The sequence below is a fragment of the Bicyclus anynana genome, chromosome 8 (genome assembly GCF_947172395.1).
Source record: "Bicyclus anynana chromosome 8, ilBicAnyn1.1, whole genome shotgun sequence".
Lineage (NCBI taxonomy): Eukaryota > Metazoa > Arthropoda > Insecta > Lepidoptera > Nymphalidae > Bicyclus > Bicyclus anynana.
The window spans coordinates 1,582,128-1,596,027 of NC_069090.1; the positions used below are offsets into that span (position 1 = coordinate 1,582,128).

At 33.4% G+C, this 13,900-nt stretch overlaps 2 protein-coding genes across 4 annotated transcripts in view; one reads left to right on the top strand and one right to left on the bottom strand.

The window, feature by feature from the left end:
* Positions 1-5,626, top strand: part of LOC112047609 (juvenile hormone esterase) — a 41,665-nt gene extending 36,039 nt beyond the window's left edge. For both annotated transcript variants that reach the window (XM_052882838.1, XM_052882839.1), the window contains exons 4-5: positions 243-1,495; positions 2,344-5,626. In XM_052882838.1, the coding sequence (XP_052738798.1) occupies positions 243-1,495; positions 2,344-3,208 (2,118 nt within the window). In that variant the 3' untranslated portion in view covers positions 3,209-5,626. The remainder of the gene's footprint in view (positions 1-242; positions 1,496-2,343) is intronic.
* On the bottom strand, positions 5,622-10,365 carry LOC112047612 (juvenile hormone esterase). Of its 2 annotated transcripts, none has more exons than XM_024084772.2 (4): positions 10,182-10,363; positions 8,795-8,926; positions 7,088-8,379; positions 5,622-6,560 (listed from the first exon to the last, which is right to left on the bottom strand). In XM_024084772.2, the coding sequence occupies exons 2-4, from the start codon at positions 8,924-8,926 to the stop codon at positions 6,398-6,400; spliced, it is 1,587 nt and encodes a 528-aa protein (XP_023940540.1). In that variant the 5' UTR covers positions 10,182-10,363; the 3' UTR covers positions 5,622-6,397. The 2 variants fall into 2 exon arrangements, with proteins under 2 accessions (XP_023940540.1, XP_052738801.1); XM_052882841.1 differs by lacking the exon at positions 5,622-6,560 and having other exon boundaries at positions 7,153-7,348; positions 7,518-8,379; positions 10,182-10,365.
* Between the last annotated feature and the right edge of the window lie 3,535 nt (positions 10,366-13,900).

Below are 13,900 nucleotides of genomic sequence, written 5' to 3' on the forward strand. Positions count from 1 at the left end.
ATAACTTCAAACCCTACATTTATTTATTTTAATTACTTAATATCAATGCTAAAAATTATATTTTATTGTGCCACTAAAATTGAATTGACTCAGCTAAATCACGACTTCCAAATATATTCCAAAGAGACATTTAGAATTAAGGCAGAGGAAGATAAAAACTAGATACTTTTGTCACTTCAAAATTTTGACATAGCGATAATCGGAATAATGAAAATAATTGACTTAGTATTGTTATTTTCCAGGCTCCGCAACCGCCCGAGCCTTGGGAAGGACTTCGCGATGCGACCTCAGAAGGCAACTGTTCGGCACAGTTTGATTTCTTTGCCAGCAACCAATACGAAGGCGACGAGAACTGCCTTTTCCTCAACGTTTACACACCAAATCTTGACGGAGAGTTCCTTCCAGTCATGGTTTATATCCACGGAGGGGGATTCCGCTTCGGTTCGGGCAGTTCCTACTTCTTCGGTGGGGATTATTTAGTCGAGAAAGATGTCGTAATAGTCACTATTAACTACAGATGTGGAGCGCTAGGTTTCCTAAGTCTGAACACTCCTGAAGTCCCTGGAAATGCTGGCATGAAAGACATGGTCCAAGCGCTTCGATGGGTCAAGCAAAATATTAAAAATTTCGGAGGCAACTCTGGGAATATAACCATATTTGGTGAGAGCGCCGGCGGTGTTGCTGTCTCATATTTAACAGCTAGTCCCATGTCTAAAAATCTGATCAGCAAAGCGATTATACAGTCCGGAACAGGGTTGAACAGTTGGGGTTTCCAACATAATCCATTGGAGAATGCAAGGGTTTTAGCTAGCGAATTGGGTTGCGAATCTACGGACGTAAATGATATCCTGGAATATTTGTCTACCACCCCAGTGAAAGACATAGTTGAGGCTACAGAAAAAATGAAACCTTTGGAAGCTTTCATTGAATCTGCCAAAAGTTTCTTTGTGCCGGTAGTTGAGAAGGAATTTGCTGGTGTGGAGCCATTCTTAACTGAAGCCTTCGTGAGTGTTTTGACGTCTGGTCGAGTGGCTGATATACCGATTATGATCGGTTCGAACACCCTCGAATTCACTTTCGACACAAGTGAAGATTTACAGAAATATATCCCGCAAGAATTGCATATCGAGAGGGATAGCCCAGAATCTTTGGCCATAGCCGATGAAATTAAAAAACTATACTTCAAAGGTGATCCTACGGTCGATAAGTACAGGTTGCTTTCTGATTTCCTCATCAACATCGGCGTCCATAGATATGTGCATTACTTGCTCAATGTTACGAACAAACCGATATATTATTACAAGTTTGCATACGTAGGCGGATTAAATCTATCCAAGGACATCTTCAAGAGCGTGTCATTGAATTACGCGGGACATTTGGATGAACTGGGATACCTGTTCAAGAGTGAACCAACGAAAGATGTGGAGCCATCTCCTCAGGATATTAAAACGAGGGAGAGAATGCTGAGGTTGTGGACTAACTTCGCCAAGACTGGGTAAGTTGTTGATTTTTAGATAATTTTTGACTGTTAATTCAACATCCAAAAAACTGAAGAGTTTGTTTGTTTCCTTGCCTGAGCGCGCTAATCTCAGGAAGTACTGGTCCGATTTGAAAAATTCTTTCAGTGTTAGTTAGCCCATTTATCGAGGAAGGCTATATTATCCCAGTATTCCTACGGGAACGGGAACCACGCGGGTGAAACCGCGCGGCATCAGCTAGTAAATTATATAAATTATCTATCAAAAAAGCACCTTTATAGTTTAGTTGTGACTTTTGTAAATATAATGAAGAATGTCGAACGGACAATGGGAGTCAACATTTAATATTTTTGTAAACATCTCTTTTAAATGTGTAGTAAATATAACACTGCGATCTATTCTATATTTACTCTAACATTATTCTTCAACACTACAGTACTCATTAATCACATATGACAGAGTGTTAAGAACTGATTTCCTGTTTTCGATGCGAGTTGGTTTATTTATTTTTAATTGACCGCATTAATGTGGGTGAATAACACTTAAACAAACTGATAGCGGAAGGAAAATAATTAATTAATTAATTAATCTATGTCTGTACCTACATTGGAATTGTTCAGAATAACATCCAAATAAACAACGACGCCCCGCGATTTTACCCGCGTAGTGTTCGTTCGCGTGAAAATACGGGGGCAAATTTATAGCCTATGACACTCACAAATAATGTAGTTTTCTAGTGGTAAAAGAATTTTCTAAATTGGTTCAGTAGACCCAAAGATTGCCCCCTACAATTTCGCAAACTGTACTTCTTTATAATATTAGTATAGATAAATGCTAATACCAATACTTTTCCTTGGTATTTCAGGAATCCCACACCTGATGAGAACCACTACCTAACTGTGACCTGGTTGCCGGCGACCAAGGACAAAGTTAACTATTTGAAAATAAATAATGAACTGTCTCTCGAAACGGATCCTGATAAAGAACAAATGGAATTCTGGGACAACTTGTACAGCAAACACTTCAAAATTTGGGATGTACAGATCACAAATGAGGATGCTTCACCAGTTTCACCATTATCACCAATTTCACCAAAGAGTGAACCAATTTCACTGTCAAGTGAACCAGTCATTGTTGCTACATCACCAGTCATAGTCGAAGAGACAATTGTCACCACCGTCACCACTGTTGTCAACGAAAGGGGTGAAGAAAAAACCAGCACCCAAGTACTCGTTGACGTACAAGACAGCACGGGACAACACTACCAAGAATCCTTCAACGATTTGAAGGGCAACCTCGAACAGAACTTTGATCTTGTACAGGACAAATTAGCTCAAGTACAGATTAATGATAACGATGTACAGGTCAACGATAGCTCGGTGCAGGTTCAGGATAATGAAACGGTATATGTTGTTGACAACCCGGTTAAACCTGATGTTATCATAACTGGTCACACTGTCATCGATGATCACCCAGGAAAGTTGGTGAACATCGTCAAGTTGCAAGAGAAATTTTCAAATAACCAGAACGGTGGTGATGAACACAAGTTTAATGGTAATTTCGAGAAGAAACCGCGGCCATCTAACGAAATCAAAATGGCGCAGAACAGTAGCCCTGTCAATCCGAAAGACGTGATAAGGGCAAACGATCCCCCCGAGGATGATTTGCCCAAGAATATTGGTGTTAATAAATTTGTTAATTTCTTCGAGTCTTTGGGTGGTAAGAAGTAATTTATATACTACATCTATGTGTATGATCACATCAACTCACGCAAAAAATGTTGCCAGGATTTTATAAAAAAAAACAACACTAGTAGAAAAATGCAGTCAGTTGTTTATAATACACAGAGGGTGTAAATAATACTCGGCATTAACAACAGACTATAATTTGCTAAAAAATTAAGATCTAAAAACACAGTTTATCTGGTATGTTTAGCAGTTTGGTGTTTTAACGTTTTTACGATGTTGGTGTGACCATATGCGATTTCTCGAACTTGTCATGCATTTTGTTTATTTAAACAGTTTTACAAAAATCCGTTACTATTTTTTTATATTTACAATATTTTCTGGGGCTGTCGCGTAATAATTAAGTTAACAGAATTCACATTTAGTAACACGCGTCGTATACACTTATGACGTCATCCGCATCCTTACAAACGAACAATATGACGCGAGTTGGTAATTGTGCAATGCATTTATGGTACGAGAATCGGCATAAGAAGCATACCCAGTGGCGTGCACAAGGTTTTTAACTAGGGTATGCACTATAGGTATAAATTGTAAAAAATGGGAAATTCTTCTTCCAATACAGGAAGGAATGAATTTTTAGGGTATGCATTGTTTTTATGCATATATAAAGTGCACGCCATTGTATACCCTCATCTGTCATACTTGGGATAAGAAATAAATGACAGAAAATATTCACATTGCAAATGGTTGCCTAGTAACATTACGGCCGGATAGTGTTAAATGATGACTTTTTTTTCATTTATTTAATCTACTTCCCTCATTGGTTAATTGCAAAAAAATTTACACCAGTTAAAAGGCAACAGAATTGCAAACGTAAAAGTTGCCTGCTTTCACACTGCAAATGTGGGATTGCCAGATATAAACAGTTGAGTATGTTATATATATACCCTCATAAGTTATTTAGTCGTCTAATATGTCAAATGAAAGCTTAATTACGTTGTATTTCCTTTGAACTTCAATATACTCGCGTCATATTAAAGTGGGCGGATAATTGTGCTTCTGAGTATAGTTCAGTTTCCTATATTGTGTTTGAAAAAAATGTCTAGCCGCAATCTAACTAGGCAATGTGAATATTATCTATAATTTATTTTTTATCACTAATAAATAACAGATGAGGGTATATATTTGCTTATTGCCGGATCTTAGATCATTATAGACACAAAAATGTGAACACCATTTATCTTTGTTTACATAAATAGCTGTAACAATATAAAAGAAAAACAGTTTAAGACTCGAAATAGCATAATTTTTAGCGAATATTATTTTATTCATTCCTAAATGTTTGCAGACTGATTGATATTTTTGATCAAAAGATATATTATACAGTATTATAATTACAGATCATTCCATGTTGTATTCCTGAATTTGTAACGATTGCATTTATTCGTCTCGATATTATGGCAAAATAACAAGTGAACGTTTTGGTATAAAAGTTGAGTTGCCAGCTACAAATAATACATTCCTCGCAAAATTTGGTAGAAAATGTTGTTTTGATGTATTCGTTTTATTTGTGTGATGACAAGTGCCTTTTTAATATTTAAATGAGTTTTTGCTTAATTTTATTATTGAACTGTAACATTTTTTATAGTAAGAAATAAGGAAATATATTTAAAGTAGTCACTATCAATAAGCACGTCTATACAAACTGCTAAAATATTTGAATATTTCTTAAAAGATCGAAAGGTATATTGTGAATATTTCTAAATTTTGAATTATTATTAAAAATATCTTATTTGATTGATATATTATATTTCAAAAATTTGGTGTGGTGGATGTTCTTCCAAATTATTATCGTAAATTCGTAAGGCGCTCTTTGCAATAATGTCAAGTTATAGCGTCTTGACTAAGTCATAAAATAATAATAATGTATTTATATTATTTAAAAATTAATTAATTGTGTTTATCTGTGGGATCAGTAAAAGTTATTATTTAAGGTTTTTGTTTTCTATAGAAAGATTAAGAAAATTATGTATTTAAAAAGAGTTAATTCTAAGCTAACTAAATTAAATTTGGCAATTTATTTTATTATATCTGGTACTTAATTTAATGTTTTTAATGGAAAAATGTGTTTTAAAAGAGGGGTATAGATGAAGACTTAAATAAACCAATTATTTTTGATGATGGTTTAAGTTAAAATTAATACCACTACTGAGAAAGTTATGAAGACGTAACTTTGTGATTTCATGTTTAGATATTCTTTCCTCATTTGGACACATTTATGTACAAAAATACATTAATATCAAAGCAATGATTTATTTATGAGAGATGTAAATTGTGAAATTAATTTAGATATTCAGTGCCAATAATGATTCTAGTTATAATTTTCATTTCATGATTTCATATATTAGAGATGCGTATTTTTTATATATAATAATAATGAATAAATCGAGCGAAACATTTTTTGATAGTTTTATTTGATTTGATTCCCAAACAGTTTAGTTCCATACATTAACAAATAATTTTCAATCAAAATTATTTTCGTGTTGTCCTCCACCTAGTTAAATGTATTATAATATACATATATGTAATTATTAACAAATAATAATAATTGATCATTATTCTACAATATGTAAATTAACTATATTGAATGGTTATTAGTTATTAATTAATAACTAATAACTATTCATTATAATTATAACAGATATGCAACGAAATCAGCATATAATATAAAATATAATAAATGAAATAACTTAATACGAGTATTTCGCCATTTCATGTAAAAAATATAACAATGTGTTTTTTTTTTAAATTAATTCATAAATGCATAATTTACATTACAAATAGTTAACAGTGTATGAACAATTGTTGTAAATAATTATATTTATTTATATTTTATCATGAAAATATTGTTTTTTAGTATATACGAAAATATTTAAGAGATATACAAGTTATATAAGTACGATTTTTTTTTCATATCACCAGTGCAGTTTGCATTTTCCCAAAGCAATTTATGTGTCACGCTCAATTACTTTTAATTGTCATTATATACATTAATTTATCAAGTATGTTTTTTATCACAGTTACTTTAATTTTGCCTATGGCTGTATAATCTGATTAAATAAAATTTTACAACTCTATATAAACTCTACTAATTTCCTACCACATATCCCTTTTATTTTCCCATTAACAACACTGAAATCGTGACTTCTTAGCTTAATGTATTTAAGAAAATTAAAGCTTAGCTCTTTCATGAATCAAATCAAACCAAAATCTAATTCTTTCGAAGTTTGGATAAGGTTCTACTTTTATTCCAGCGTTTTCAATGTTGAGGCATAATTTTCTTTTTATTGTGTAGGGTAGCCATTGCATTTTTTTATTCTTCCAAGATGGTTTACTGAAACAGAAATAATATTTTAGTATTGTAGTGTCTACATAATTATATATTTTTTATAGTAACAGTTGACGGGGAAAGCAGAGGCAGCACATTGATGTTAACTAGAGATACACAACTCATTAAATTATATAAAAAAACTAGAGGACGCCAGCGACTTCGTCCGCGTGGAATTCAGTTTTGCACAGATCCCGCAGGAACCATGGATTTTTCTGAGACAAAAAGTAACCCAAATGTTAATCCAAAATAAAATCTATTTACATTTCAAATTTCAGCTTCAATAGCCGCAGCGGAAAGGAAGAATAAACATACTCGTACACACACTTACACACCAACTTTTGTTTTTATAATATTAAGTGTGATTATATAAAAGCTTTGTTGCAACGCACTCAAACATACCCTTTACACTGCAATGCAGTTAACTAGTAGAAAAAAATTGTTAATCTAAAAATTCGTGTTCCTACCATAAAAAATGCGAAAATACCTTTACTTTCATTATTATCTAATAAAAAGCAAACACAAAACCTTACCCATCTCTTGCGAAATTGCACCATGATTCTATCAAAGTATTCACAATAATATAATCTTTTTCTGATGCAATCTTCGCTTTATTTTCTCTGTAGAATAAGTACTGTATTAAGTCTCCATGAGTTGCTCCTTTCAAGCCCAATTCTTTCAACATTCTAGTATTCATGTTACCACTATAATCGAATCTACATAAATACACACTGTCACAAAATTTCGATGTCAACTCCACAAATAATAAAATGTCCCGTGCAAAACAGTGGTCACTGAAAAGATTTAAATATTCTATTTTAGTGTTGTCATCAACATTTCTACCCTTAAAATAAAAGTCTCGTATACTTTTCGCCATTTTCAGAGCTTTTGGTGTATTGTGTTTGACAGATAAAAAACTTGGTATAAAATGTTGAATGTCTTGTTCGAAGTATATTATTTTACCTCCAGAACTACGTAAAAACGGGGCTCCTTCGTAAGAATGTATGGTAGCTAATATTGGTAGTTTTTGAAACCGATTTTCTCGTATGGCAACATTGGGATGTTCCTCAAAGAATGGTTCCACATTTTCGAATTTTTTCTCCACAACAGGTAATAACATCGCGTGTATTACTGACGGTGGTCTATTTATTTCCGCTGATGTATATGCAATAACTAAATCTTCGATAGAAGTATTGAGAAATAGATTGTACAACTCTTTTTTCTCTCTCATATTTTTGTGCCCTAAGTAACTTGCAATGTTGCTAGCTCTGTCTATTGGGTCTTCATCTACTATGTACAGGTCTGATAAAGAATTTCCCGACTGACATATTATTTTATCATACAATCCTTCCGCCATTTTACTTGTCAAATAAGATGTGGCTATAGCACCTCCAGCACTTTCACCAAATGCTGTAATATTACAATCATCACCATTAAAATGCTTAATGTTCTTCTTTACCCATTTCAATGCCATCACAGTGTCCTTCAAACCAGCATTTCCGGGCACTTCAGGTATGTCAAGGCACAAAAATCCTAAAATATTTAATCTATAATTTATAGTCACTAGAATAACATTGTGTTTCAGAAAGTAGTCAGGTCGGTAGTAATCACCATAGCCCACTACCAATCTACCGCCGTGTATAAAAAATAAAACAGGTAGCTTTTCAATTTTTTCAGCTGGCAAACTTGGGGTATAGACATTGAGATATAGACAATCTTCTACGCCCTCTACAATTCCTTTTCCAAGGGGGTTAAGTTGTGAACATTTGTTACCAGGTTTGGTGGCATCACGAACACCTGTCCAGTTGTCTGGTTCAAGGGGGGCCTGCAGTATAATGTTAATTAATATCATTAATTCTATAAATAGATGAATTAAAAAAAATTCTGAATACAATAATTTAAACAACATTTTTCTATAGTGTTATTTAGATATGTTATCTAAATAACAGCAGTAGGGTACAGTGACAGTTCATTTCACTCTTGAAAGTTTGCTGTGATTCACGATAATAGTATGTATTATGAACATCATACTATCACTGTACCAATAATATCTGAAAAACATGTTAGTTCTAATTTTGAATCTGGATTTAAAATATATAAATGCCATAATAAACCCTGCATGGCTTGTTTTTAGGAATGGTTCATCAGTTTTACACACTAAATACTTCCAAAAGTAGACTATATAGAGAAAAGATATTGCAGATTAAATAGCAGTCAGTAGACATTGACATAGTGTGTACCTTAAATCTAAGTTCTCCTATTGGTGGTTTTGCATATGGTATGCCTTCAAAGCTGTAATATTTAGTTCCATCAAATGCAGTACAAACTTTTCCCTTCAATGTACCCTGTTCCACTTTTACTTCACTGGACATCTGAAAAGTAGATGATTATTAAATTATAATGTAAAATTTATCTCATTTCATATTTTATATTATGAGTCACTAGAGGCCTACAAACAGAGGCTTGAGAGCCATAAAAACAGCCTGGCCATCAGATTGTTAGGCGTCAGGGACTGCAAATTTTGTCTGAAAAGGACAAGACTGACCAACATAGTATAGCAATATATGTCCTGGAGGGATGCTACATCAGTGGATGTACAGAGCCCGAAACTACTTACTAAGCAGTCATTTGATCGGATCATGGTCTAGAGACTGAACTTTGATAGACAAAGGACAGAGAAAAAAAAACATTTTATAATAATCTAACTATTTTATTTAGCCAATCTGCATTGGGTCAGCGTGGTGGATTAGCCTAACCCCTCTCTCTGAGTGGAGACTTGAGCTGAACAGAGAACCAAATATTGGTTGTTAATGATGTTTATTTTTTAAATATTTATTTATTTATTTTATTTATACTTTATTGCACAAAACAAAAACAATAACAAAGAAAACAAAGGAAAACATAGAAAACAAGTATGTGCAAAGGCGGTCTTATTGCTTATAGCAATATCTACCAGACAACCTTTGGATAAAGGATTTAATGTAATTAAATGCGGGATAGTGCAACAAAAAAAAAAAATATATATATAATAATAAAAATAGTATATTTATATACAAAACCATAATAAAAAAAATCACAATTATAATACCACCAACTATAATAGATTTATATTTTCATATTCTTGAGAAATCCACTGAAATTTATACACAATATTAATTCAAATTGGTCCAGCTGTTCAGGAGTAGTGTAAGTGATGATTAAATGAACTATAACTTTTATTTTATAAAAGTTAGCATATTTTCTTGAGCTTGTTACTACTTGTTAATATTTTTAAATTTTCAACATAATTTAAAAATATTATAATAATAAATAATGTAAGTCTGCAACTTTACGGTCAGCCTCCTGACAATTATAAGAAGTATGATAATATTCTGGCCGGCTGATTATTTGATTATTTCAAGTACGACTTGAACGAATTTGAAATATACACCTATGTAATTTCCAATTTGTTGTGGTCAAGTTCGAATTAAATACCTTTCATACTTTATCATCATCCTTTATGAGAACAGAATTATAATATCATGTACTGATAAAAAGTTGATTGAAGTGATAAGTTGATCAAGGAGATACAAAGTACAAACCATAATTAGTAATTTAGCAAAAAATATTCAAGTCCACCACACATACCTTCTATATCAAACAAATACTTGAATTTCAGTATTTAGTTTTTAAACAACATTATTTATGAAACATCAGAGATGATCCAAAAAAAACGATAATTTGAATTATATTTTGCAAAGTGCAAAGCTGAATTGATAACAATTAACAATCACAAACACAAACCACAGCCACACAAACGTCAAATGAAGACAATGTTGACAACGTCATAATTGACATTGACAACTGATTTGGCAACATTTAGCTTAATCAGCAACCTCAGACCACAGACGACAAATGAAGGGTACCAGCGAGCAAAACGTCACTTTGACAGTTGTCAAGCCCATGCTCAGCACACCACAGCACACGACAAATTAATTCAGTCACTTACCATATCTATGCTTACCTCAAATAATCAGTCATTACTACTTTTTCCGCTCCATTTCACGGCACAATAGATGAAATAAATAGCCGATGAAAAATAATACCTATCAAAATTATTAATGGTTACTTAGATACTGGTCGATCCCGATGAATAGGCAACATTTATGATTATACCAAACGGATACGTTCGGTGTCACGAATATTCATGCATTCTATTCTCGGCTCGGCCACGGCATCGGTCTTTGATGGGAGACAACCTTAGACCATTAATAACTGGACGTGGTTCGCTAACCGTTACCCCTCTGGCAAAGATCAAAAATCTATGATCTAATGCGTTTATAAAAACTGTTGCTACAGAATCGATGTTTCATTGTTGTAATCGTTTTCGTCGTGTAAGGAGCGCCCTAAAAATGCCGGTTTGTGTAGTTAAATGGCATAAAAAACGGCCAAAAACTTGTAGTTTAGTAAAAGATGGAGTAACGTTTCATTTGAAAGTATTTAAATCTTAATTTTATCAAATTTTTAATAAAAACAATTTTAAAAAGAATCGATTCTTTTGACGAAACAGCCAAACATCGATCAGTAATCGAATTTTCTATGTATTTAATCTGTGGATAGTCTAAGCAATGTCACAGTAAATATGCAAGCAGTAGTTTGACTTCATAATAGAGGTCGAAACGCGAGCTATGCCTCAATTTCAATTTCAACTTACTAGTTAAATAGATTTTATTAATTAGAAATAAGACTAACTCACTAACATACTAAACTTAAAACAGATACACTAACAATATACTAACATAGAAAAAAAAATTAAAACTGTTACTCTTGTTTAATGTAATAATGTAAGGAATAATAAAGGCTTTGAAACTGAGAAAAACATAAGGGATTAAAGGGCTAACATAATCTACGGAACCCTACAACCCTGCGCGTGGCCCGACACGCACTTGACCGGTTTTTTTAATATTTGGTCACGTAGTGTGGAGGTAATACCTAGATGGTATTACCTCCACACTACGTATTCTCTTAACTCTCCTTCGTCTTCATCACCAGACCCTTAATACAGTTACAACCCATATATGTGGAAAGTTCTCATCAATACAAATTAATCAAGCCCAAACAAAAGGTAACTGCTGTAAATCGTTGACGAGTTCCATCGTCTGTGTTTCGTCTCCATCATCAGACCAACTCCAGACCTTCATAAAATTGTAGTGGTTTAAAATACCTTATGGAAACACTAACAAACGCACTAGCCGTCTCTACAATTTTTGAAAATTCCCCTCAATTTCTCCAGGATGTCATCATCAAATCCTGACATAAAAAAAATGGGACCACAACGAACGAACAAAAAAAGAATTTTTAAAATCGGTCCATAAATGACGGAATTATCGCTGGACATACATAAAAATAAACATACATACAGCCGAACGTAGAACGTACGTTCCTCCTTTTTGGAAGTCGGTTAAAAAAGTATATTTACAATCACAAAACTAAATGGAAATACAAAGTTGGCAAATGTAATTAAAATGCTGGAAGTAGGCAGCCCTATCACATGTTTACGTACCGCGCGCTGTAAGTATTTATTTCAAAAATACGACCGAGTATACTGCTTGTATATATTTTTACTGTGCACAATGTGTTTGTTAGTGTGTGTAAAAATTACGCGTGTGTGTATTGCGAGTCAAATTTATAGTTGTGTGTAGTGAATGGACACAGAATATACTTAATGGTGTTAAATGTTTTCGATGAGTGAGTTTACCTCGTCCCCCTCAAAAAATGACAGACTTTTTTGTTGGTGAATTTGGGTGCGAACCGCGTCCAGTTATTAATGGTCTAAGGAGACAACAAATTCTGGCATCATAGGTTTACCACTAACATAAAGGGCGTTCCGATTTTCTATCTCGAATTAGTTTTTAACCGACTTCAAAGAGGAGGAGGTTCTCAATACGGTCAGTATTTTTTTTTTTTTTTTTATGTATGTACACCGATTACTCAAAGACGCCTAGACCGATTTCAAAAATTCTTTTTTTGTTTGAAACGGTATAGTCCCCATTTAGTCCCATTGCCATCATGATAAGATCTGATGATGGAATCCTGGAGAAATTGAGGGGAACTTTCGAAAATTATATGGGTGTCTAGTGTGTTTGTAAACTTTTCCATTTAGTACCTTTAAGAAATACAAAATTATGAAGGTTTAAAATCGATCTGATGATGGAGTCATAAAACAGACGAGGGAACTCCTTGGCGATTTACAGCAGTTACCTTGTGTTTGGGCTTGATTAATTTGTATTAATGAGAACTTTCCACAGAGATAGGTTGTGACTGTCATTTAGGGGTTTGGTGATGAAGACCAAGGACAATTAAGGGAACTCCTTAACAGTTTAGAGTAACTACCTTGTGTTTGGCCTTGATTAATTCGTATTGTTGAGAACTTTCTACCTAGATGAGTTGTGTCTGTTATTAGGGGTCTGATGATGAAGACCAAGGTCAATGAAGGGAACCTTTTGACGGTTTACGGTAGCTACCTTGTGCTTGGGCTTGATTAATTTGTATTGCTGAGAATTTTCTACCTAGATGAGTTGTGTCTGTTATTAGGGGTCTGATGATGAAGACCAAGGTCAATGAAGGGAACCCCTTGACGGTTTACGGTAGCTACCTTGTGCTTGGGCTTGATTAATTTGTATTGCTGAGAATTTTGTACCAAGATGGGTTGTGACTGTCATTAGGCGTCTGATGTATTCGTTTGAGATGAAATTTTACACTAAAAATTGAAAAATAATAAAAATTTTAATAAAAAAAATACAACCGACTTCAAAACCTAAAAACGTACCCACTAAACTAAAAAGCGAAAAATAACATCATAATATGTTCTACCTGCTGATCAGTATGAAGTCGGTGCTTAGGCGGTGTTGTCTTAATTTAAGCCATTTCTGACAGGACCACATGAAACAACACTGTCTGCAAAATCTAAATCTATAAGATATGCTCACATGGCTTGAATTAATACATCACCGGCTTAGCACCGCCTTCATACTGATCAGCAGGTAGAACATATTATGATGTTATTTTTCGCTTTTTAGTTTAGTGGGTACGTTTTTAGGTTTTGAAGTCGGTTGTATTTTTTTTATTTCAATGCTGTAGCTGCTGCAATTAAGTTTTTACGTATATTCGTATTCCTAAATACTACTAAGCTTGTATGTCTGTTCGCAAATAATAAAATGTTATACAAATAAATGTCTGTTTGTTTGTAGGTACTAGGCCAGTATCTAAAATAATACTTTCATATTTTAATTTTTAGGACCTTAAAGTGTACGGCAATAATGTAGGTACATAACATTCAAAAATATAAATATTTCTGCTTCGAATTT

Bases quoted from the DNA above. Each gene is read 5' to 3' on its own strand.
- LOC112047612 (XM_024084772.2), bottom strand. From the start codon at position 8,926: ATGTCCAGTGAAGTAAAAGTGGAACAGGGTACATTGAAGGGAAAAGTT. The intron at 8,380-8,794 runs GTACACACTATG...ATTATACTGCAG, and splicing joins TAGGAGAACTTAGATTTAAG to GCCCCCCTTGAACCAGACAA. The intron at 6,561-7,087 runs GTAAGGTTTTGT...TTTCTGTTTCAG, and splicing joins TGCAATTTCGCAAGAGATGG to TAAACCATCTTGGAAGAATA.